We start from the raw sequence: 27,933 nt of genomic DNA, 5'->3' as shown, positions 1-27,933 counted from the left end.
ACAATCCACATCATTAAATATATAAATCTCTCTCACAATCCACATCATTAAATATATAAATCTCTCACAATCCTCATCATTAAATATATAAATCTCTCTCACAATCCACATCATTAAATATATAAATCTCTCTCACAATCCACATCATTAAATATATAAATCTCTCTCACAATCCACATCATTAAATATATAAATCTCTCTCAGAATCCACATCATTAAATATATAAATCTCTCTCACAATCCACATCATTAAATATATAAATCTCTCTCACAATCCACATCATTAAATATATAAATCTCTCTCGCAATCCACATCATTAAATATATAAATCTCTCTCACAATCCACATCATTAAATATATAAATCTCTCACAATCCACATCATTAAATATATAAATCTCTCTCACAATCCACATCATTAAATATATAAATCTCTCTCACAATCCACATCATTAAATATATAAATAACTCTCACAATCCACATCATTAAATATATAAATCTCTCTCACAATCCATATCATTAAACATATTTATACAATCTCTCACAATCCACATCATTAAATATATAAATCTCTCTCACAATCCACATCATTAAACATATTTATACAATCTCTCACAATCCACATCATTAAATATATAAATCTCTCTCACAATCCACATCATTAAATATATAAATCTCTCTCACAATCCTCATCATTAAATATATAAATCTCTCTCACAATCCACATCATTAAATATATAAATCTCTCTCACAATCCACATCATTAAATATATAAATCTCTCTCACAATCCACATCATTAAATATATAAATCTCTCTCACAATCCACATCATTAAATATCTAAATCTCTCTCACAATCCACATCATTAAATATATAAATCTCTCTCACAATCCACATCATTAAATATATAAATCTCTCTCACAATTCACATCATTAAATATATAAATCTCTCTCACAATCCACATCATTAAATATATAAATCTCTCTCACAATCCACATCATTAAATATATAAATCTCTCTCACAATCCACATCATTAAATATATAAATCTCTCTCACAATCCACATCATTAAATATATAAATCTCTCTCACAATCCACATCATTAAATATATAAATCTCTCTCACAATCCACATCATTAAATATATAAATCTCTCTCACAATTCACATCATTAAATATATAAATCTCTCTCACAATCCACATCATTAAATATATAAATCTCTCTCACAATCCACATCATTAAATATATAAATCTCTCTCACAATCCACATCATTAAATATATAAATCTCTCTCACAATCCACATCATTAAATATATAAATATCTCTCACAATCCACATCATTAAATCTATAAATAACTCTCACAATCCACATCATTAAATATATAAATCTCTCTCACAATCCACATCATTAAATATATAAATCTCTCTCACAATCCACATCATTAAATATATAAATCTCTCTCACAATCCACATCATTAAATATATAAATCTCTCTCACAATCCACATCATTAAATATATAAATCTCTCTCACAATCCTCCTCATTAAATATATAAATCTCTCTCACAATCCACATCATTAAATATATAAATCTCTCTCACAATCCACATCATTAAATATATAAATCTCTCTCACAATCCACATCATTAAATATATAAATCTCTCACAATCCTCATCATTAAATATATAAATCTCTCTCACAATCCACATCATTAAATATATAAATCTCTCTCACAATCCACATCATTAAATATATAAATCTCTCACAATCCACATCATTAAATATATAAATCTCTCTCACAATCCACATCATTAAATATATAAATCTCTCTCACAATCCACATCATTAAATATATAAATCTCTCTCACAATCCACATCATTAAATATATAAATCTCTCTCACAATCCACATCATTAAATATATAAATCTCTCTCACAATCCACATCATTAAATATATAAATCTCTCTCACAATCCACATCATTAAATATATAAATCTCTCTCACAATCCACATCATTAAATATATAAATCTCTCTCACAATCCACATCATTAAATATATAAATCTCTCTCACAATCCACATCATTAAATATATAAATCTCTCTCACAATCCACATCATTAAATATATAAATCTCTCTCACAATCCACATCATTAAATATATAAATCTCTCTCACAATCCACATCATTAAATATATAAATCTCTCTCACAATCCACATCATTAAATATATAAATCTCTCTCACAATCCACATCATTAAATATATAAATCTCTCTCACAATCCACATCATTAAATATATAAATCTCTCTCACAATCCACATCATTAAATATATAAATCTCTCTCACAATCCACATCATTAAATATATAAATCTCTCTCACAATCCACATCATTAAATATATAAATCTCTCTCACAATCCACATCATTAAATATATAAATCTCTCTCACAATCCACATCATTAAATATATAAATCTCTCTCACAATCCACATCATTAAATATATAAATCTCTCTCACAATCCACATCATTAAATATATAAATCTCTCTCACAATCCACATCATTAAATATATAAATCTCTCTCACAATCCACATCATTAAATATATAAATAACTCTCACAATCCACATCATTAAATATATAAATCTCTCTCACAATCCACATCATTAAATATATAAATCTCTCTCACAATCCACATCATTAAATATATAAATCTCTCTCACAATCCACATCATTAAATATATAAATCTCTCTCACAATCCACATCATTAAATATATAAATCTCTCTCACAATCCACATCATTAAATATATAAATCTCTCTCACAATCCACATCATTAAATATATAAATCTCTCTCACAATCCACATCATTAAATATATAAATCTCTCTCACAATCCACATCATTAAATATATAAATCTCTCTCACAATCCACATCATTAAATATATAAATCTCTCTCACAATCCACATCATTAAATATATAAATCTCTCTCACAATCCACATCATTAAATATATAAATCTCTCTCACAATCCACATCATTAAATATATAAATCTCTCTCACAATCCACATCATTAAATATATAAATCTCTCTCACAATCCACATCATTAAATATATAAATCTCTCTCACAATCCACATCATTAAATATATAAATCTCTCTCACAATCCACATCATTAAATATATAAATCTCTCACACAATCCACATCATTAAATATATAAATCTCTCTCACAATCCACATCATTAAATATATAAATCTCTCTCACAATCCACATCATTAAATATATAAATCTCTCTCACAATCCACATCATTAAATATATAAATCTCTCTCACAATCCACATCATTAAATATATAAATCTCTCTCACAATCCACATCATTAAATATATAAATCTCTCTCACAATCCACATCATTAAATATATAAATCTCTCTCACAATCCACATCATTAAATATATAAATCTCTCTCACAATCCACATCATTAAATATATAAATCTCTCTCACAATCCACATCATTAAATATATAAATCTCTCTCACAATCCACATCATTAAATATATAAATCTCTCTCACAATCCACATCATTAAATATATAAATCTCTCTCACAATCCACATCATTAAATATATAAATCTCTCTCACAATCCACATCATTAAATATATAAATCTCTCTCACAATCCACATCATTAAATATATAAATCTCTCTCACAATCCACATCATTAAATATATAAATCTCTCTCACAATCCACATCATTAAATATATAAATCTCTCTCACAATCCACATCATTAAATATATAAATCTCTCTCACAATCCACATCATTAAATATATAAATCTCTCTCACAATCCACATCATTAAATATATAAATCTCTCTCACAATCCACATCATTAAATATATAAATCTCTCTCACAATCCACATCATTAAATATATAAATCTCTCTCACAATCCTCCTCATTAAATATATAAATCTCTCTCACAATCCACATCATTAAATATATAAATCTCTCTCACAATCCACATCATTAAATATATAAATCTCTCTCACAATCCACATCATTAAATATATAAATCTCTCTCACAATCCACATCATTAAATATATAAATCTCTCTCACAATTCACATCATTAAATATATAAATCTCTCTCACAATCCACATCATTAAATATATAAATCTCTCTCACAATCCACATCATTAAATATATAAATCTCTCTCACAATCCACATCATTAAATATATAAATCTCTCTCACAATCCACATCATTAAATATATAAATCTCTCTCACAATCCACATCATTAAATATATAAATCTCTCTCACAATCCACATCATTAAATATATAAATCTCTCTCACAATCCACATCATTAAATATATAAATCTCTCTCACAATCCACATCATTAAATATATAAATCTCTCTCACAATCCACATCATTAAATATATAAATCTCTCTCACAATCCACATCATTAAATATATAAATAACTCTCACAATCCACATCATTAAATATATAAATCTCTCTCACAATCCACATCATTAAATATATAAATCTCTCTCACAATCCACATCATTAAATATATAAATCTCTCACAATCCTCATCATTAAATATATAAATCTCTCTCACAATCCACATCATTAAATATATAAATCTCTCTCACAATCCACATCATTAAATATATAAATCTCTCTCACAATCCACATCATTAAATATATAAATCTCTCTCACAATCCACATCATTAAATATATAAATCTCTCTCACAATCCACATCATTAAATATATAAATCTCTCTCACAATCCTCCTCATTAAATATATAAATCTCTCTCACAATCCACATCATTAAATATATAAATCTCTCTCACAATCCACATCATTAAATATATAAATCTCTCTCACAATCCACATCATTAAATATATAAATCTCTCTCACAATCCATATCATTAAACATATTTATACAATCTCTCACAATCCACATCATTAAATACATTAATCTCTCTCAATCCTCATCATTAAATATATAAATCTCTCTCACAATCCACATCATTAAATATATAAATAACTCACAATCCACATCATTAAATATATAAATCTCTCACAATCCTCATCATTAAATATATAAATCTCTCTCACAATCCACATCATTAAATATATAAATCTCTCACAATCCTCATCATTAAATATATAAATCTCTCTCACAATCCACATCATTAAATGTATAAATCTCTCTCACAATCCACATCATTAAATGTATAAATCTCTCTCACAATCCACATCATTAAATATATAAATCTCTCTCACAATCCACATCATTAAATATATAAATTTCTCACAATCCACATCATTAAACATATAAATCTCTCACAATCCACATCATTAAACATATAAATCTCTCTCACAATCCACATCATTAAACATATTTATACAATCTCTCACAATCCACATCATTAAATATATAAATCTCTCTCACAATCCACATCATTAAATATATAAATCTCTCTCACAATCCATATCATTAAACATATTTATACAATCTCTCACAATCCACATCATTAAATATATAAATCTCTCTCACAATCCACATCATTAAATATATAAATCTCTCTCACAATCCACATCATTAAATATATAAATCTCTCTCACAATCCACATCATTAAATATATAAATCTCTCACAATCCACATCATTAAATATATAAATCTCTCTCACAATCCACATCATTAAATATATAAATCTCTCACAATCCACTTTCATAACTTTGAGGTAAATTTCATTTCAAATCATTAAATATAATATCAAATCATATAATAATATGCAATAGACTTCGTAAATCATATAATAACATGGTGGAGTTAGTAAATCATATAATAACACATGGTCGAGTTAGTAATTCATATAATAACACATGGTCGAGTTAGTAAATCATATAATAACACATGGTAGAGTTCGTAAGTCATATAATAACACATGGTGGAGTTAGTAAATCACAATAAGACATGGTGGAGTTAGTAAATCATATAATAACACATGGTAGAGTTAGTAAATCATATAACACGTGATGGAGTTAGTATATCATATAATAACACATGGTGGAGTTAGTATATCATATAATAACACATGGTGGAGTTAGTAAATCATGTAATAACACATGGTCGAGTTAGTAAATCATATAATAACACATGGTAGAGTTAGTAAATCAAATAACATATGGTGGAGTTAGTAAATCATATTTATCCCTGTGTCGTAAGAGGCGACCAGGGTTGCGTCAGGAAGGGCATCCGGCGTAAAACCTATGCCAAATCATTATGCGGACAACAAAACGAATTTACGGTTGATTCGCTGTGGCGACCCCAAACGGGAGCGAGCCGTAAGAAGAAGAAGAAGAGGAGTTAGTAAATCATATAATAACACATGGTAGAGTTAGTAAGTCATATAATAACATGGTGGAGTTAGTAAATCACAATAAGACATGGTAGAGTTGGTATAAAATAATAACATGGTGGAGTTAGTATATCATACAATAACACATGGTAGAGTTAGTAAATCATACAATAACACATGGTAGAGTTAGTATATCATATAACATGGTGGACTTAGTATATCATATAATAACACATGGTGGAGTTAGTAAATCGTATAATAACACATGGTAGAGTTATTAAATCATATAATAACACATGGTAGAGTTAGTATATCATATAATAACACATGGTGGAGTTAATATATCATATAATAACACATGGTGGATTAAATATATCATGTAATAACACATGGTTGAGTTAATATATCATATAATAACACATGGTCGAGTTAATATATCGTATAATAACACATGGTGGAGTTAATATATCATATAATAACACATGGAGGAATTAATATATCATATAATAACACATGGTGGGGTGAGTATATCATATAATAACACATGGTAGAGTTAGTATATCATATAATAACACATGGTGGAGTTAATATATCATATAATAACACATGGAGTTAGTAAATCATATAATAACACATGGTGGAGTTAATATATCATATAATAACACATGGTGGAGTTAATATATCATATAATAACACATGGTGGAGTTAATATATCATATAATAACACATGGTGGAGTTAATATATCATATAATAACACATGGTGGAGTTAATATATAATAACACATGGTGGAGTTAGTATCTATATATTGTTAAGGATTCGCGCCCGCCGGCGTGCTGACGGCCACGTAACTCGAATCGCGGCACGTCGCCCACCGGACGGACAATCCAGTCGTGACCCTCTCGGACTAACGCCGGGAACCAGTCACGGGTGGACCTTTCGGTCTCACCGCGATCGAGCCAATCGGCCCCCGCGTGGGATAGGGTTGCTCACCAAATTCGACCTACCTAAGTACCCACACAGAGGGTAGACCGGGCGATCGCACCTCGCCGCAGGTCGACTTCGGACACGGGCCACTTAAGCGACCCGTTCCGTACTATCGGGATAACCGAGCGGTGTTATCGTTGGCCTCGACGGTTCGATTAATTATCGGGCGTATTCAGCCCACTACCAACCCTTTACGTGAAGCAAGATGAGGATTCAATGAGAGAAATGACGAAGCGAAGCGGGAAACAGTTCAACATAAAGCACATTTATTCGCGATGAACGGAAAGCACACATATACAATTCCACCAAAAGCACAAAGAAGGAAAAGAAACACAATGCAATTTTACACAAAAAGCAAATGTAAAAGCGAAGATACAATGCAGAGCTATCCGACTACCGAGCACACGGCAACACTTATACAATTCTACTTCACAGACGGCGCCGACAACACATACCCAAAACCAAGGAAAAGAACACCCTCAAGGATGAGGCGGGCCTGAGGCCGAGACCGGGTCGGGCCTACCCGTCTGGTGATGAGACGCGGAGCGGCGATGGTGCCTCAACTCCGCGGGCCTCGCGGGCAGTGTCTGGTAGGGGGTGGGAAGGGGGCCCCCTTGGTCGCACTATCTCAGCGCGGGGGGAAACAGGAGGGGGTTGCTGATGCTCGGGGAAAGGAGGATCTTTACTCTGTCTCGAGTCCCGCGACGAGCGTCTCCACCTCGACCAGGTCGCGCCGTCGGCCTCCCTGGTGTGCAGCTCCCGGCACGACGCGAGCACCCCCTCGTCTGCCTTCGCCGCCTCTCCACAGCTCCGTCCTCTTCGCTACGACTCCAACGCACACGACGACGACGACGACCAACTTAATTTTTTACTTGACTGACGAACGCGGTCGCTTATATAAGCCCCGTGGCTTCGCTCTCTCATCTTTGACCCCCTGCCTTCGACCTTTCACCTCGCTCCCCATTGGCCCGAGAAAAAGTGGGCGTGAATGCATTTTGATCCATGAATTTGCATATAGCGACCGCCCTCCAACGCCCTGGAGGCGGGGCCAAATCGCCCCTCGCTCACCGATTGGACGGCACAAAAGTGGGCGTGTGTCGTTTTTGATCCGTTTTTGGAGCGGAAAATCCGTGGTTTTGTACACGCTGTTCGGCGCGCGCCCGGCACGAGTCCAATACCGGTACCCACAAGCGGCGCAAGAACGGTGGCGATGCGACGGTTTCGTGGTGTGACGGGAAAGGTCGTGGCTGTTGTGGTGAAGCGGCGTTGTGGTGGGTGGTTGATGTTGTGACGACTGTTGAGACGCGGTTGGCGGTGGTAACAATGGCGGTTGGTCCAAAATAAAGATAGTAAAAGAAAAACGGCTATCCTGAAGAGTCGCAGCACGCATGAATGACATTTATTCCCTCTAGACAACGGGTTTGGGCCTAACTACACATATACTTACGGAGATATCTCACCTAAGGGACCTGAATGGTGGTTTGCGAATTTGGTAACCACAACAATACCCCCTCCCCTTTTTACAGACTCGTCCCGAGTCGTCAAATTCTCGTGTGCCATCATGTGTAGTTTTCCCCTAGTACATTTTACCTACGGATCCCTGAGTGCGACATTCATGGTATTCGTGTCCCCAAAATAAATAACCTGAGGGCTGCGTAACTACCTAAACAAACTCACTCACACGGACGACTTAAATAAAATTGCCGGCGCTAAGACAAACATGCCGGGGGCGCACTCATATGTACAGTACATCTTAACCTTAACTTACAAATTTTACACTAAACCATGGCCCAGGATCAATGAACTCTGCAAAAGAAAAGCAGTGAGCAGGGAGCCAGGCTGCTCGCATGCAGTCTCTGGCTCAAAACAATGCAGGTGACAGGGAACGTGGCTGGCTGCTCACACGCAGTCCAAGGCCTTCCCTTTTGAACTGAACGCAGTGAACCACAACGGTGCATGGGCTGCACAAACGTAGTCTCCGTGCCAGCTCAAGTGGCACACGCAATGAACACAACGAATGGATGGATGAACACAAACACGGTGCACGGGCCGCCACTGCAGGCCCGTGTTGTAGCTGCCAACAGGGCAGTTCTTGCAGCTTGCAAACTGTTGCCTTGATCCTGGCGCACATGGCAATGAACAGGGAGGGCAAAGCAAAAATTGAACGGGGGCTGGTGAAGATGGGCAGTGGGCATGGCATGGCAAAGGCAGCAGGCAAACACAGCCCGCAGAAGAAGGCCGCTGCAGGCAAACACAGCCGGCAGATGAACTGGCCGGCACAGGCCTTGAAGAAAAACAGCCAGCCGGCAGATGAAGTGGGCCGGCACAGGCTTTGCAGCACAACAACAGCTGCCGATGAAGTTGGCCGGCCTCTGCCTTGCAGCAACGCAGCCAGCAGATGAAGCTGGCCAGCTTTTGCCGTTCAGTGGAGGTTGGTGGAGGGAGTGCGGTGGTGCTGGCCACTCGGAAGGCGGGCTCGGACCTACCTACCTGTCTCCCTCCCACCTATCGCCTTTGCCTGTCACTGTACATACCCACTCCCTTAATTTGTCAAACCCCAATTTAGCCTCAACTTATTTTCTTTTATTTTTTTACTTCCCCACTATAAATCGTCCCCTAACCCCCTGTACTGTCCTTGTTCGGCTAACCTATTCTGTCACATAGCCTACTCCCAACCCCTACGTTCCCTTCCCGGAGGGGAATAAGGGAGAGCTAACGTCCTGTGCCGAGGCCCAACGAAGCCTCAGAATGGCCTCCCCAGAGTTCAGCGATCTATAACCAAAGTGGGTCCAGCGGCCCACAACGACAGCGAGGGGATGGATGGTGCGGAGGGGTACATCTCCTAATCTACCCTAACCATTTAACTGTTAAACTACCCCGGGGCTTTCAACAAGCGCCTCTCGCTTAAACTATTGGTTCTAACAACCCAGATTCCCGTCGCCTGTGTTGGTGTCCTCACAATTTCGGGCCTCGCCCCCCCCCAATTTTCTCTCCGTGCCCTCACACGGTCTCATGGCTGGGACACGTGGCTCCCTTTGGCAGGCACGACCCTCTGCCGAATCTCCCGCTATGGTACCCCCGGGCACTACACTGCCTCCGAGCCTACCAGCTCCCTAACACCGGGAAGTGCCCCCCATGGCACCTCCCCTGAAACGCACACGTGGCAGGCTGGCTTCCCAGGCCCCTTTCCGAGGGTCACCCTTGCCCACAACACTGCCCACGCGGCTAATGGCGCCCCGGGCCCCCGCACCAAGCAGGCGCACCCGTGCCCACTATGCTATCCCGGCCCCCCATGGGCCCTTGGCCTACCACGGCCGACTAGCCTGGTGCCCGGGGTACCCACTCAGCGATACTCACCTTTCGCAGCCACGCTCCCAAGCCCGTCAACAGGGCTCCTGCACCCCTCCAAATGGGTTTCGAGCCTACTTTCCCACCAACAACAAAACAACCTCCATTTTTCAATTTGACTACCCCCCCTAACTCACTTTATACTGACCCCGGGGTCCCTTGGGCGGGAGTCACTCCTCCCCCCAATCCCTCATCGCACCATGCATTTCCCATTCGCTCCATACACACAGACCCGCTGGCCTCACTCACTCACCAAGCACATGCTTCCAATCCACTCACCAACAACTCTTCAACACACACACCACTGAACTCTGCCATCCTTCTAACTACCTCCCCTAACTAACTCGTGCTCCCACGTCGTCCCTTATACTACAGCACGTTCCTTTTAACACTACGTAGCTAAGCTACGTCCCCACTACACATTCACAAGTCTGTCTCTGTCTTCCAACTCAAAAAAAATCATTTTATTTCCCAACCTAAATCTGGCTAAAATCCCTCGAACTAATCCATTCCACGGACTCCATGAGGACTTTCCCCTGCCCCATGAAGTCGGTCTAGCTAAGCTAACCCTTCCCCCTAACTAGTTTCCATCCTGTGCCCCGGGCCAAGGGGGTCTTCCACCCCTTGCCCAGGAATCCTGTGCACCCGAAAGTGAGGCTTGTTTTTTTTTTTTTTTCATGCGCATCACCAGCGCGGCAACCCCCAGCTCGCGCACTTTGCACTTGCCTGTGACGTCATGCAGCTGCACGTGTTCCTCGTCCCTCCTTGGACGGTGCCATCCGGCAGGGATACCCCTCCTGCCGGATTCCAACCCCACGTGCAGCCATGGCGTCACCGTGCGCATAAAAAAAACAAGCCCCACGTCTCGAGGGGTTTCCCACGCGAACACATGTGCTTTGCCCGTTGGAGCTTAACACACACGATCGCGTGGAGAACCCGTCCGGTCCAAATCCATTTACCTGCCTAAACTTTGTCCGTCCGCGGGATCGGCAAATCCACCGCGTGCGTTTCCGGACCGGGACTTCACTCTCGCAAGCGAGCACGTGGCGGTCTCGTGCGTTGCACAGCACGGACCGCGTGCTCACTGCTGGGTGAACCCGGCACGGTCCCCGAAACAACTACAGCCGCTACTCGGCTTTCTTTTCTCACATGTCGCCGTCGTCGTCTCCATTCCACCCACGCACACCTGCGTGTTACGACGCTCACACTCCATTCTATCACATTCACACCGGGAGACGCGGCTGCGTGCTCCCGCATGCCAACCGACATCTCCCTCACATACCGCTCTCTCTCACACACACGGTCTCCCTTGCATACGGCCGTTCACTCACGCGTGCCTCACTACTCACACAAACCATACTACTCACACACGCGGGGGAACTCACCCGCGGTCCCTCATCCACACTCCGTGCCTCACTCACACACGCGGGGGAACTCACCCGCGGTGCCTCACTCATACTGGCCGTTTCATCCACACACACGGCCTCACTCACACACGGTGCCTCACCCACACACGGCGTGCTGGGAAGCACGTACTCCGGCACCATCGCCACCACACCACTCACACACGGGGTCGCTTCCACACACGGGGACGCACTCACACCTTGCACCACCCACACAGGGACAACCACACTGGGGATTCGTGTCCCCACAAGGGTCTCCGGGGCCTCTACAACCCCCAAGCTCTCCGTGCACCCGTTCGCAGCACTCGTCCCCTCAACCTCGCAAAGCACGACCGAACTCACCTGGTCGTGACTCGCCTCAAGGGGGCATACTCCCTCCCCTCGTTCCTGGAGGAGGCCATCCAGGTGCTCGCACTGGGTCCCCACACGCTCCGCGAGCTCACCCCCATTATCCCCCACTACCTCCGTGTGTGTGTGCGCGTCACTTACCCCGTCTTCATCGTGTTGTCTTCCCTCTATTTTTTCTGTCTCCCGTGTCTCTATACATTTATAAGTTTCTGTCGTCGTCACCTCGTGTCTCGTCTCACACGTTTTGGTCTCCCCATTTAATTTTTCCCTTTTGGTCACCGTCGATTCTTCTGTCACGACCCTCGCCCAACACGCCCCCCGAATTATTTTTTTACCCGCCTCCACCGCGGGCCTGTCAGCCGCTGCACCCCCTTCCAGCTCGTTCGCTCCCACACGTGGAGTCGCCATTCCTATCTCCCTGGTCACGGCCTTCATGCCCGCCTGCAGGCATCGGCCCATGTTCTGCGTCTCACCCCGTAGTTCTTTCATTTCTTCCTTCATGTTTGTTTCCATTCCGTTCATTTGTTGTGTATTCGCATCCAATTTTTGTGTATTCGCATCCATCTTTTCGTTCATTTGTTGTGTATTCGCATCCATTTTTTGTGTATTCGCATCCATTCTCGCTGTCATTGCCGCCAGCATGGCGCATAGCTGGGCCATGTCGGGTGCGCTTGGGTGAGCCGTTTCGGCAGGGATCGGGGAAGGGTTTTGGTGGAGGGGGGGAGGGGAGGTGTCATACACCGCGGCCGCTGCCGCACCTATTTCGGGCTCTGGGTTCAGTTGGGCGAGTTCGTTTTCCTGTACAACCAACATTTCCTGCACGGGGATTTCATCCTGGACCATGGATCCTACATTACTACACATATACATTTCAAATACCCCCGGCTCCCGCTCGCCTTGAGACGCCATCTTGCTTCTCTTAAAGGGTTAATTTAGCTCGCTCGTAATTTGGAGGGAATCGGGAGTCGCTTCTCTCACCCCTGGACCGATTCCCGTGAATTTAGCTGGAGACAGGGAGAGCCCGTTTTCCTGTTCTCCGATACCAGTGCCGTGATGAGGGCGATGGATTTGTATCGCACGACCTGACACCAGTGTTACGGATTCGCGCCCGCCGGCGTGCTGACGGCCACGTAACTCGAATCGCGGCACGTCGCCCACTGGACGGACAATCCAGTCGTGACCCTCTCGGACTAACGCCGGGAACCAGTCACGGGTGGACCTTTCGGTCTCACCGCGATCGAGCCAATCGGCCCCCGCGTGGGATAGGGTTGCTCGCCAAATTCGACCTACCTAAGTATCCACACGGAGGGTAGACCGGGCGATCGCACCTCGCCGCAGGTCGACTTCGGACACGGGCCACTTAAGCGACCCGTTCCGTACTATCGGGATAACCGAGCGGTGTTATCGTCGGCCTCGACGGTTCGATTAATTATCGGGCGTATTCAGCCCACTACCAACCCTTTACGTGAAGCAAGATGAGGATTCAATGAGAGAAATGATGAAGCGAAGCGGGAAACAGTTCAACATAAAGCACATTTATTCGCGATGAACGGAAAGCACACATATACAATTCCACCAAAAGCACATAGAAGGAAAAGAAACACAATGCAATTTTACACAAAAAGCAAATGTAAAAGCGAAGACACAATGCAGAGCTATCCGACTACCGAGCACACGGCAACACTTATACAATTCTACTTCACAGACGGCGCCGACAACACATACCCAAAACCAAGGAAAAGAACACCCTCAAGGAGGAGGCGGGCCTGAGGCCGAGACAGGGTCGGGCCTACCCGTCTGGTGATGAGACGCGGAGCGGCGATGGTGCCTCAACTCCGCGGGCCTCGCGGGCAGTGTCTGGTAGGGGGTGGGAAGGGGGCCCCCTTGGTCGCACTATCTCAGCGCGGGGGGGAAACAGGAGGGGGTTGCTGATGCTCGGGGAAAGGAGGATCTTTACTCTGTCTCGAGTCCCGCGACGAGCGTCTCCACCTCGACCAGGTCGCACCGTCGGCCTCCCTGGTGTGCAGCTCCCGGCACGACGCGAGCACCCCCTCGTCTGCCTTCGCCGCCTCTCCACAGCTCCGTCCTCTTCGCTCCGACTCCAACGCACACGACGACGACGACGACCAACTCTTAATTTTTTACTTGACTGACGAACGCGGTCACTTATATAAGCCCCGTGGCTTCGCTCTCTCATCTTTGACCCCCTGCCTTCGACCTTTCACCTCGCTCCCCATTGGCCCGAGAAAAAGTGGGCGTGAATGCATTTTGATCCATGAATTTGCATATAGCGACCGCCCTCCAACGCCCTGGAGGCGGGGCCAAATCGCCCCTCGCTCACCGATTGGACGGCACAAAAGTGGGCGTGTGTCGTTTTTGATCCGTTTTTGGAGCGGAAAATCCGTGGTTTTGTACACGCTGTTCGGCGCGCGCCCGGCACGAGTCCAATACCGGTACCCACAAGCGGCGCAAGAACGGTGGCGATGCGACGGTTGCGAGGTGTGACGGGAAAGGTCGTGGCTGTTGTGGTGAAGCGGCGTTGTGGTGGGTGGTTGATGTTGTGACGACTGTTGAGACGCGGTTGGCGGTGGTAACAATGGCGGTTGGTCCAAAATAAAGATAGTAAAAGAAAAACGGCTATCCTGAAGAGTCGCAGCACGCATGAATGACATTTATTCCCTCTAGACAACGGGTTTGGGCCTAACTACACATATACTTACGGAGATATCTCACCTAAGGGACCTGAATGGTGGTTTGCGAATTTGGTAACCACAACAATATTAATACTGAAGGACCAATTTTATGCTCCTCCTGGTGGTCGCGTCACATTTTTCTCGGTACTCTGACCTGGACTGAAAGAAACTTCGTACCTGTAAGAGTGCATCGCACATAGTGGCAATAGTCAACCTTCAACTCTGAAGCAGAATAAACACTTTGCGTTTTACATTCGTTTACATGGCGACGTGTGACGTCACCGCTGAGAGGCGTCAGGACGTCATGACATCATCGGTCATTCGCTGACGTCACTACGTCTGCCGTCGACAGACCGTTACCACTGAGAGGTGTAATTCCACTCCTAGAAAATAGCGTCGGCAATGTAAAACCCTCTTCTGCACATGCTGACTACCTCAGAATGTGAATTTGACACAAAAAATGTAACAAGAAACAATGTATCTTCTATCTATATATTAATACTGAAGGACCAATTTTGTGCTCCGCGCGGTCGTGTCACGTTTTTCTCGGTACTGTGACCTGGACTGAAAGAAACTTCGTACCTGTAAGAGTGCATCGCACATAGTGGCAATCATCAACTTTCAACTCTGAAGCAGAATAAACACTTTTCGTTGAGACGAGGGTGAGGAGTGAAGAGGTGGGGGCAGGGGATGAAGAGACGGGGGCAGGGAGTGAAGAGGCGGGGGGCAAGGTGAGCAAATTTTTGGGCAGGGGTAAGCAAATTGATGGCGGGGGGCGGGGGGAATGGGGCAGGGGCGGGGATGAGCAGGCGGGGGCAAGCACGCCCTGTCCAGTCCATGTCCCTCGAGTGTGGGTGAGCTGGTGAGGGTGGTTGAATGAACGGAATCCGTCTGTGATGGGGTTTCGGCTAGTATCATATAATAACACATGGTAGAGTTAGATTATCGTATAATAACACATGGTGGAGTTAATATATCATATAATAACACATGGTGGAGTTAGTATATCATAGAATAACACATGGTGGAGTTATAAATCATATAATAACACACAGTAGAGTTAGTAAATCATATAATAACACATGGTGGAGTTATAAATCATATAATAACACATGGTGGAGTTAGTATATCATAGAATAACACATGGTGGAGTTATAAATCATATAATAACACACAGTAGAGTTAGTAAATCATATAATAACACATGGTGGAGTTATAAATCATATAATAACACATGGTGGAGTTAGTATATCATAGAATAACACATGGTGGAGTTATAAATCATATAATAACACACAATAGAGTTAGTAAATCATATAATAACACATGGTGGAGTTATAAATCATATAATAACACATGGTGGAGTTAGTATATCATAGAATAACACATGGTGGAGTTATAAATCATATAATAACACATGGTGGAGTTAGTAAATCATAGGATAACACATGGTAGACCAATGAATGCATTCATGATTGGACCTGAAGCTGAAGGGTCTTCACCCTGTACCCCTCAATCAGATGAGGTTTTGTTTGTCATTGATGTCTTATTTCCTTTCACATAAAGCGTGATTTTGTGACATTGATGTTTTTACAATGCCCATTACGGTTGTTGTTTTATCAAACAGGTTCCAAGCAAAACCGTGGTGAAGGACTAACACGATGGCAGGAGCATCGGTCAAGGTGGTCGTACGTGTTCGTCCATTTAATACGCGTGAACTCTCGCGTGGAGCGAGTTGCATCATCAGTATGAGTGGCAACATGACGAGTGAGTGGATGAACCATGGAGTAAGGGTTGTGGTATACCAGTAGTGGGAGATGTGAAGGAGTGAGTGGAATAAGCTTGAATATGAGAGTGATTTCATGCAAATGAGCAGTGGAAGGAATGAATGAGTGGACATCCAGATAGCACACCGATGTTGGACCAACGTAATTTTGTCCATCAGGCAAACGTTTGCGCGATATCAGATTACTTTTACACCACATTGCCAACGTTTGCGTGATGTCGGATGGCTTTTACACAATATTGCCAATGTTGGTGTGACGTCGGATGGCTTTATGCCATAATGTCAATGTTTGCGCGACATCAGATGGCTTTTACACCACATTGTCAACTTTTGGCGTAATGTTGGACGGCTTTTACACCATACTAGCAGATACCCATCTACGACGGGTATGGGGGACAGGACGGATCACAATACTCTGTTACGGTAGTTTCTTTGGATGTTTTGCGCCGCATTCAACAGCTCAGTTCATATTGGTGGCGTGTCTGGGTGCCCATGGTAGCCTTTGAGACCGGTCGCATTAGATTGTTGGCCTTGACACATAGTGCCGGATGAGTAACATGAACGATTTGACATATTCATCGTTTCTATATTACCTCCATCAACAGATTTACAACATGGCAGGATAAAAGTCGTAAATGCTGAGTTGAACAAACGTCCTGAACTCATGGACTTAGTTAAGTAAAGCACGTCATCTGGGACCCGGCCGTCGGTTTACCGCCGAACGCTGCTGATTGTGACGTCATCGATTCCCTCTGAAAATTCTATCTATATTCGATTTTTTGAATCCGCTATCACCTGCGTAAATACATAGAATACATAATGTGAAGATTTTAGAAGTGTGAACAGAATATGTTCGGAGAAAAGTGTGTTAGAATTTCCAGGCTTACGCCCATTATATTATGATTACCAACGTTGGCGTGATGTTGGATGGTGTTTACATCATATTACCAACCTTGGTGCGACGTCGGATGGCTTTTACGCCGTACTGCCAAAGTTGCCATGACGTCAGATGACTTTTACACCACATTGCCAATGTTGGCATGACATTGGGTGGCTTTTACTCTGTACTAGAGGGGCACCCGTGGGAAACCCACGGGCATAGAAATGTATGACACTTGGACATCTTGAGTTGGATGCTGCACATAGTCTTCTAAAATGGGTACTGGCAATTCATCAGATCCAGAAATGATGTAATGTACACAATTTATTTTCTTCACATAACATGTGAACCACGTCCATGCACATATGAAATCCAGTTTGTTTATAAATCCCAGGTATCTGAAATGGCCGTGTTCGGAGCAAAGCTGAATTGCAACTTCGGATATTGTCTCGGAAGTTGCGATATTATCCATCATTACCTTGATAAAGTTGCTGCAGTCGAGCAAGTACGGCAAATAGTGGAGGTAATTGGACTTTTGTCTTGGAGCAGCAAAGTGTAAATACATCCCCTTTCCCTGTTGATTCATTTGTGAAATGTTTTGTAGAACAGTACATGCATGGTGAGGTCATAGGACCCCAATTATGCTCTTGGACAATATTATCAGACACTTCGTCCGATTCATTATGGATGCTGTTGTATGTGTTTGCTGAGCACGTATTACCCTCCAAAGTCTTTGTTGTTCAGCACCCTGTACAAGTCTGTGTTGAAGTTGATCAGCCATCTCATTCCTCTGCCTCATTCTTTTTCTTGCTGCATTCTCTGCAAGTCTGTGTTGAAGTTCATCAGCCATCTCATTCTCCTGCCTCATTCTTTTTGTTTCTGCTTCCCGTGTTTCTGCTTATTGTCAGGTCAGGCCAGATCAGATCTGTGACTACACCAGGTTTTCTGGTGAGGAGGGTGTTTGGATATGGACACCCAGCAGGATTAAATACAAAACCTGTCAAAGGGTGGAGGAGCTCCTTGTGAGACAACGGCCATCCATATCTAGTGCACAACTGTGTCTGTGGACGTCCTCCTGCAGTTGGGTTACCTTTTTGAGGAGGTTGGTGGCAGGATTTGCACTCCAGCCACCAGAAAACCTTTACTCTGCAAAACGCAAAGAAAATTGAAAAATTGCACCAACATTGGCAATATGGTTGGACTTTGTGTCCAACGAGCGGTTGCTGAGAGAGACTCAAATGAGATTTGTTACCTGCATTGTCCGTGAGCATCAGCTGTGGCTGTATGGACATGTGACTCGTTTTCCTGACGCTGATCCTGCTCACCAGATTTTCTCAGCGAGGGAGCCTCGTGAGCGGATGCGGCCAATGGGTCGACCACGTGCCTCGTGGTTGCAGCAGGTTGATCAGCATCTCAAGGAGATGGGGATGGGCCAGGCATCTGCCTCGGGAATGGCCAGATGGAGGCACCTGTAGTACCGGCGGGAAGTGGACGCAGCGATGCGCTGCTCCGGCACATGCTCCCATACCTGACCTGACCTGACCTTCCCATGCAAGTCTATGATGACGTTCATCAGCTGTTTCATTCTGTTCCCTCATTCTTTTATTCATGATGTAAATGGCAGTTCCAAATGCAATGCAACGCACCGCATCCTCCGGTTTAACGTCCCTTCGATTGATGCCTCGCCCTGCATTCCAAACGCCAGGGTAGTAGTTTATAGCTCGGTTGGGATTCCAACTCTGGCAAGGTAGCTCAAAGCCGAATGTGCAATCCTTTGAGAATCTTGGTTAACCTGGCAGGCCATAAAATGACAAATGCAATGCGGCTGATTATTTTAAATAATGCTTTACTTTTACTATCTTTAAGATGTGTGATGTCGTCCTGCTTCACACAGGAGCTTTATACTTGTGTGACTGGGATCAGAGAGTACCTAAGACTTGCAACGTTTTATTGTGATTATGTCGAAACAATGACACATTTTATTGTGACGACTGCAGAAAGAATAGAGCTCAAATGGAAAAGTCCCTGGGAAAAATGTTTTTGGTGGTGTACATGGGCATGTACATGTACCCTTCTGGCGGTGTATATGTACCCTTCTGTCCGGTGAAAACCGAAATTACTCTTTTTGCTCATGTACGGTATCCAAAAAGGACATTTTTTAAATTGAAGATTTAAAATAAACTTCTTTAAAGTGTACGTTTACGTGACTTGCAAAATAAGAACGAAAAAAATATCTCTCGGGGAATTTTCCTTCTAAAGTTTATTTATTTTACATAGGATATGTGAATTACAGTTTGTTTACTAGAGGGGGAGCACTCGGTAGAGTGCAAAACCTCCGCCTCCAATACTGCTGGGTCACTTAAGTGAACCTGATATCCTATTCATTGTAAGGTCAAAACGGATCAGACTCGACTGAACCACGATTGAATAAACTAAACTTGATCGACGCGCATGTAGAAATGCCAAAAAAAAAAATTGAAATTTTTTTGAAAAAAAGGTGCAAAATTTCTCTTTTTTCTCTAACAAATTTTTTTGGGGAGGGGGTTGGAAATCACTTAAAACATGTAGAAATGCAAAGAAAAATCAAATATTTTTCAAATAAAATCGAAATTTTTTTGGAAAAAAAAGTTGCAAAATTTGTTTTTTTTTTTCTCTTTTTTTTTTTTTGGTTGGAAATCACTTAAAACATGTAGAAATGCAAAAGAAAAATTCTATTTTTTTTCAAAATGGACGCCATAGCGGCCATATTGGACTTTAGACCAAGTCCAAAATCTAACGGCATGATCCTTGGACCATACCTAATCCCCACACCAAGTTTCGTCGAAATCCGTCGAGGAGTTTTTCCGTAATACTGTTCACAAACAAACAAACAAACAAACAGACAGGGGTGAAAACAGAAACCTCCGTCCATCTTTGATGGCGGAGGTTAACTAGAGGGGGAGCACTCGGCAGAGTGCAAAACCTCTGCCGCCAATACTGCTCGGTCACTCAAGTGAACCTTGTATCTTATTCATTAAATGTCAACAGTGCTGAGTTATAGTTCTTTTCTCCAACATTTTTTTTGGGGGGGGGGGTGGAAATTACTTAAAACATGTAAAAATGCAAAAAAAAAAAAATCGAAATTTTGTTCAAAAAAAAGTTGCAAAAATTTTTTTTGGGGGGGGGGGTTGGAAATCACTCAAAACATGTAGAAATGCAAAAAAAAATTCTTTTTGGGGGGGGGGTAACAATTTTTTTGCGGGGGAGGGGTTGGAAATCACTTAAAACGTAAAAATGCAAAAAAAAAAAAAAAATTTTCTCAAACAATTATTTTTTTGGGGGGGGGGTGGAAATCACTTAAAATATGTCGAAATGCAAAAAAAAATTTTCTCTAACAATTTTTTTTGGGGGGGTAACAATTTTTTTGGGGAGGGGTTGGAAATCACTTAAAACATGTAGAAATGCAAAAATATATATTTTTTTTTCTCTATTTTTTTTTTGGGGGGGGTTTCGAAATCACTCAAAACATGTAGAATTGCCAAAAAAAAATTTCTCTAAATTTTTGGGGGGGTAACAATTTTTTTGGGGGGGGGGGGTTGGAAATCACTTAAAACATGTAAAAATGCAAAAAAAAATTTTTTTCTCCAACAATTTTTTTGGGGGGGGGGCCAAGTCCAAAATTTAATGGCATGATCCTTGGACCATACCTAACCCCCCCCACCGAGTTTCGTCGAAATCCGTCGAGGAGTTGTTCCGTAATACTGTTCACAAACAAACAAACAAACAGAAAGGGGTGAAAACAGTAACCTCCATTCATCTTCGATGGCGGAGGTTAACTAGAGGGGGAGCACTCGGGAGAGTGCAAAACCTCCGCCGCCAATACTGCTGGGTCACTCAAGTGAACCTTATATCTTATTCATTAAATATGTCAACAGTGCTGAGTTATAGTTCTTTTCTCCAACATTTTCTTTTGGGGGAGGGGGTTGGAAATCACTTAAAACATGTAAAAATGCAAAAAAAAAATCGAAATTTTGTTGAAAAAAAAGTTGCAAAAATTGTTTTTTCTCTAACAATTTTTTTTGGGGGGGTGGAAATCACTTAAAACGTAAAAATGCAAAAAAAAAAATTTTCTCAAACAATTTTTTTGGGGGGGGGGTGGAAATCACTTAAAATATGTAGAAATGCAAAAAAAAAAAATTTTCTCTATTTTTGGGGGGGGGAACAATTTTTTTGGGGGGGGTTGGAAATCACTTAAAACATGTAGAAATGCAAAAAAAAAATTCTCTAAATTTTGGGGGGGGTAACAATTTTTTTGGGGGGGTTGGAAATCACTTAAAACATGTAAAAATGCAAAAAAAAAAATTTTTTTTTCTCTAAAAAATTTGGGGGGGGGGCAAGTCCAAAATTTAATGGCATGATCCTTGGACCATACCTAACCCCCCCACCGAGTTTCGTCGAAATCCGTCGAGGAGTTTTTCCGTAATACTGTTAACAAACAAACAAACAGAAAGGGGTGAAAACAGTAACCTCCATCCATCTTCGAAGATAGCGGAGGTTAATAAATCCTGTACTTATACACGATTCAGCCTTGAAAAGTCGTTCGAAAACCAAAAGTTTTTGTTTATTTTTAAAATGTTTTTATTAAAGACCACCATTTTCTTTCCTCTGCATTATGAAAACGTTCCTTCTTTTGACGTTGTCATAATTGACCGGTGCTGCGATCGCTGACATGCATTACTTTGTTTTCTTTGTAGAAGTTATCAAAATATACCTTTGTTTCTTCAAAAGGTAACTATGATAAAAAGGTGACTGAATGATAACTCCCTCCCCACATCGCGTCTGACCAGATACATTCAAAACGACTATTGCAATACATTGATGTGTATAAACGCCAATGCTCGTCCTCTTTTCGCACCTTTTGCTGCAACTGAGACGTGAACCATGTTAATGACGACAAAAAATGAAATCGGAAGGTGAATTTGAGTTGAGATAGAGCCGTGAGGGAATCTGAATGGACTATATTACAGGCCTTGATTTCACTTAAAATGCATTTTTGTCTAAAAACGCAAATTTTCTTCTGTTTTTTATTTTTTTTTTGCATCCGAAGCTTAAATCGTCGTGACGACTACAACAAAACAAAATCGGATGTCGAATTAGAGTTAACATCAAGCCGCGAGGGTGTAAGAAAGTGCGAGGCTATACGGAGCGAACAAAATGGTGGCAATTCGATTTTGAAGCCCCGCCCTGAACTGGGAAGCCCCTCCCCAAACGGACGGATAGACAGACAGATTGCCAATGTTGGTGCAACGTCGGATGGATTTTACACCAAATTACCAATGTTTGCCCAACGTCGGATGGTTTTTACTTCATATTGCCAATGTTGGTGTGACGTGGGATGGCTTTTACACCACATTGATAACGTTGGCCCAATGTCAGTGTGCTATCTGGGAGTGAATTGTTGTTGGTAGATTAATCAATCGTTGTAATAATTGTTAAATCATTATGAGCTGCTTGCACTAGCCAACAAGTCATTTTCATCAGATAACTAGCACAGCCAACCCGTCGCTTCGCTGATGGACCTATTAGTCGTTCTGTTTGCCAAAAAATTTGGCCTAAAAGGAGAAGGAAAGGAAGACAAATTTACCCATGCAAAGAGTGCTTTAACCCCTACTTCCCCCCCCCATACCCATCCTCACGTCCCACTCCATCCATTTTTCAGTGCAAAGAGTGCTTTAACCTCAGCGTTGCTCAGATAAAATTGGAAATTGTAATACCCTCTGCCACTACCACCGGGTGGTGCAACATGGTACAAATTTACATCAACAATTTACACCCCCCTCCCTCCCGCCACCCCCATGTGAGGCTGCAGCCACATAGCCTATGTTAACCCCCTCACAAATTGTATTTGCACACCGAGTTTGTAATTTAAAAGATGTGGCCGAGTATAATGAACAAAGGGACAGAGACAGAGACAGAGACGAACAGACAGAGACAGATATAAAGAGGTCCAAGTGGTCTAAAGCTCTGAATGGTCATAGGTCTAATCTGTCTGAAGGGTGTAAGGGGTCTGAATGGTGTTAAGATCTGAGGGGTCTAAAGGGACTTAAGCGATGTAAAGGTCTAAACTCTAAAGGTTCTAGGGGTCAAAAGTGTATCAAAGGTTTCAAGGGTGAAGAGATCTAAAGGTGTCCAAAGTGTTAAAACGGTCTGAAAGGTAAAAGACGTCTTTAGGTTCTTAAAGGTAAAAGGGATACTCAAGGGTCTAATGGGTCCTGTGAGTCTTTTGGGTCTTATGGGTCTTTTAAGTCCTCAGGGTCCTTGGGGGATATGGGTCTTTTGTGTCATCAGGGTCTTATGGGTATTTTGGGTCCTTGGGAACCTTTGGATCATCTGGGTCGTTTGGGTCCTCAAGGACTTTTGAGTCATCTGGGTCTTCAGGGTCTTTTAGGTCTTTTGGGTCTTCTGGGTCCTTGAGGACTTTTGGGTCCTCCAGGATTTTTGAGTCATCTTGATCTTTGGGGTCTTTTGGTTCCTTAGGGTCTTTTCAGTCTTCAGGGTCTTTTGTGTCTTTGGGTCCTCAGGGTCTTTTGGGTCATTGGAGTCTTTGGGTCATTAGGGTCCATTGGGTCCTCTGGGTCTCATAGGTCTTTGAGGTCCTTTGTGGTATGTTCGGTCCTCAGGGTCTTATGGGTCTTCGTGGTCTTTTGGGTCTTCTTCATCATAAGGGTCTTTTTGGCTCGAGGACTTTTGGGTCATCATGGTATTTTGGATCTTCAGGGTCTTCTGGGTCATCAGGGTCTTATGGGTTTTTGGGTCATCTGCATATTTGTGGTCTTTTGGGTCCTTGAGGACTTTTGGGTCATCTGGGTCCTTGGGGTCTTTTGTGTCTTTTGAGTCCTCAGGGTCTTTTGGGTCCTTTGGGTCTTTGGTCACCTGGTTATTTTGGGTCTTTTGGGTCCTTTGGGTTTTTTGAGTCATCTTGTTATTTTTTTTTTTTGTATACCTTGTCGAGGCTGGTATGAGAGCAAACACACAACACACAGCATGGGGGGGGGGGGAGGGGGTGGGAGTAGGAAGGATGAAACAGTGGGGAACAGAGACATTAGATCTGTTGAAAGGAGAGGGATGGGTCAGGGAGCATGGGGAATACAAGATGGACATTACAGGGACTTTCAGGAAGGAAAGCAGGGAATTTGAAGGAGGTAGGTTTGGGGTGGATTAATTGGGGAAGAAAAGATCAAGGTTTTGGATGGGGGAAGATAAGAGGTGGTGGTGAACAACTGTTTTGAAGGCCTGGAGGGAAGAATGGGATTGAACAGAGTGGGGGAGTTTATTACAAAGGTGGGAAAAAGAGGAATGAATGAGTGAAGGTGAGCAGTGATTTGTGATTTTGGTAATTTTACTAGAAGGGGGTTGTTGGCGGACCTTGAGCACCCTGCGGAAATATGGTGGGGACAAATCGCAGACAGAGCGGGGGTGGGGGGGGCGAGACCGGAGAGGAGATGGAAGAAGACAGAAAGACCACTGACCTGCCTGCGGTGAGAGTGAGAGGAGTAAAGACTGAACCTCATCGCGGGAGATACCATGATCTTAAATGCCTTGGTTTCCACAGTGTGAAGCCGAGAAAGGTGAGAGGCAGGAGCACCAGCCCAGAAGGGAGAGCAGTACTCCATCAGGCTGTGGACGAAAGCTTTGTATGAGATCATGAGCTCAGGTTGGCCGAAGAAGGACCTTGCACGATGGAGGATTCCCAGTCGGTGACTGGCTTTGGAGGCCAGGTTGGAAATGTGGCTTTCCCAAAATTGATCATGGCAGATAGTGAGACCCAGAAGCTTGAAAGAAAGGACTTCTTCCAGAGGATTGTTGAGAAAGTAGATGGGGGGGGGGGGGGGAGGTCTTTCAAACGGTCCTTTCGGAGAGACATAGTGAGAGTGTGAGATTTGTCCGGATTGAAAGACACGTTCCACGTGTTGGACCAGTTTGTGATTTTATCCAGATCTGCAGTGAGCAAAGAAGGTGCTGCTTGCCGGTCTGAGGGATGACAGATGGTACGGCAGAGGGTGGAGTCATCAGCAAAGAGGTAAAGAGGATTTTCCAGAGTCAGAGATTTAGGTAACCAGACAGTACATGCTCTGATGTCTCTCTTCTACCACATTTGGTACATTCTACTGACTCAGCTAATCTCCATTTTGCCAGACTCACAGCAGTTGGCATCTGATCACACATTGATTTTAGTGTAAAGATTAGTTGCTGTGGCTCCATCTTCCACAGTGATGCCCAGATAACGTGTGTGTGTGTGTGTGTGTGTGTGTGTGTGTGTGTGTGTGTGTGTGTGTGTGTGTGTGTGTGTGTGTGTGTGTGTGTGTGTGATTGTATACATGTGTAATTACATATATATGTTATTAAAGGTGTGCGAGATCGCTCTTGGGACGCTGATTCCAAATCTGTTTTTGGTTTTTCTTTAGCTCGTCATGAGACCAATTAAATTTAAAAGGTTATATTGCCTTAATTATAATTAATTTCGGCTATAACCTTTCAAAATAACCTTTCAAATTTCAAATCAATAACTTTTCAAAACATTTCAAACATCAGCGCCACAAAATTGAAGGAGGGAATCTTTGTGGGGCCCCAAATCATGGAGATTCTGCAGGATGAAGACTTTGAAGAAAGCCTCAATGTCGGAGAACTAAAATCATGGCAGGCTTTCAAATGGTTTTGTGCAAACCTCTTGGGTAACTAAGAGTCTACAACATGCAAAGAGGCATCCAGAAACTACTCGACGCATATCAAAAAATGGGCTGTCGCATGTCCTTGAAATTACGTCTTATTTCTTTCCTGAAAACCTTGGTGCGGTGAGTGACGAGCAGGGGGAACGCTTCCATCAAGACATCCAGGCAATGGAAAATCACTACCAAGGTTTCTGTAATGAAAGTATGCTGGTAGACTCCTGCTGGATGTTGTATCGCAACGATCCGGACAAAGTTTACGAAAGAAAATTACAACTAGCAACGTTTTTAAGTTGTTTTGCATTTCTTTTTTTTCATGGAAGTGTACGCACTTTATGAGTTTAACCAAGCGTATGGTGTGTGCATAACGTTTATGGGAATTGTACTAAAACATGAATGGAGTTGTAACATTAGCTCGCCCTATTATGTGTGATGATGACCTAAATTGTGCTGAAATTAACGCCAGTCATATTTCGATGACTAGATTGGCAAGAAGAAAACCGAAACCAGATTTGGAATCGGCGTGCAAAACTGGTCTGGAAAAGTGTGCTTACATCTTCGATGAGAGAATAAAGTTCCATTTTTGTCGACCAGTGTTGTCGGCTCCGGTTTTCTGAATGGCTTGGATGAATCAGCAAAACTTTGTTTGATTGGATCTTCAGCTTGATGAAGTTTTATGGGTTTGTCGTCCCGATGACGATAACAGGAGTGGTTTCAAGGCATACCAAGGTCTCCTAATATCCTCGTCTAGCATGTTGTGCGGAACCTGATATACGGTACGGTACGTATAGGCTCCTCCATTAGCCGTCAATACTGACGATGAAATAAGTAATTAAATACAGCCTGGTGTTGGCTTAATGGTTAGGGTGGCTGGCTTGGGATCTCAAGAGAGTTTGAGCCCCGTTGGCCGCTGAATTAACACCAGGTGGGGTTGACTCAGCCTGTCATCCTAACAAGGTTGGCAAAAATGAGTACCAGTGTACTGGTATAGGGGCACAGCATCAGCGGCATAGTCGCACCCCAAACAAATGATAGCTTCCTGGCTCCTTCGCAAGAATAAGAAGATGAAGAAGAAATAATTAATTAACGAGCGTTTTTTAATTTTTTTATTTTAATATTTTGGGAAAATGCTTAAACATCAACCCAGTGTATAGGATTTTAACTTGGGATCACAGTATCCTCGAGGCATATGTTTTTATAGGAAGGCCAAGCTGGAACCCAAAAATTGATACTTGGTGGAATGCTGTGACGAATGACACGTGACTTTGCTTTTCCTTTGCAGCAATTGCAAACCCCAAGCAGCCCAAGGAAGCTCCGAAGACATTTAGCTTTGACTTCTCTTACTGGTCACACACTACGGTACGAATCGAAATAAATGATCACAACCCAGACTCACTACCATCCTTA

At 42.4% G+C, this 27,933-nt stretch overlaps 1 protein-coding gene across 7 annotated transcripts in view; it reads left to right on the top strand.

Annotated features, from left to right (window-relative positions):
- LOC147016332 (kinesin-like protein KIF1A) overlaps positions 1–27,933 on the top strand; it is a 108,178-nt gene that overhangs the window by 3,993 nt on the left and 76,252 nt on the right. For 6 of the 7 annotated variants that reach the window (XM_085847737.1, XM_085847738.1, XM_085847740.1 and 3 more), the window contains exons 2-3: positions 16,783–16,922; positions 27,809–27,885. In XM_085847737.1, the coding sequence (XP_085703863.1) occupies positions 16,817–16,922; positions 27,809–27,885 (183 nt within the window). In that variant the 5' untranslated portion in view covers positions 16,783–16,816. Of the gene's footprint in view, positions 1–16,782; positions 16,923–27,808; positions 27,886–27,933 lie in introns of those variants that run through there. The other variant, XM_085847742.1, reaches the window with a different exon arrangement.

The sequence above is a fragment of the Eptatretus burgeri genome, chromosome 11 (genome assembly GCF_056783735.1).
Source record: "Eptatretus burgeri isolate ZD-2024b chromosome 11, Ebu_testis_v1, whole genome shotgun sequence".
Taxonomy (NCBI): domain Eukaryota; kingdom Metazoa; phylum Chordata; class Myxini; order Myxiniformes; family Myxinidae; genus Eptatretus; species Eptatretus burgeri.
This window is presented reverse-complemented; position numbering and strand designations above follow the sequence as displayed.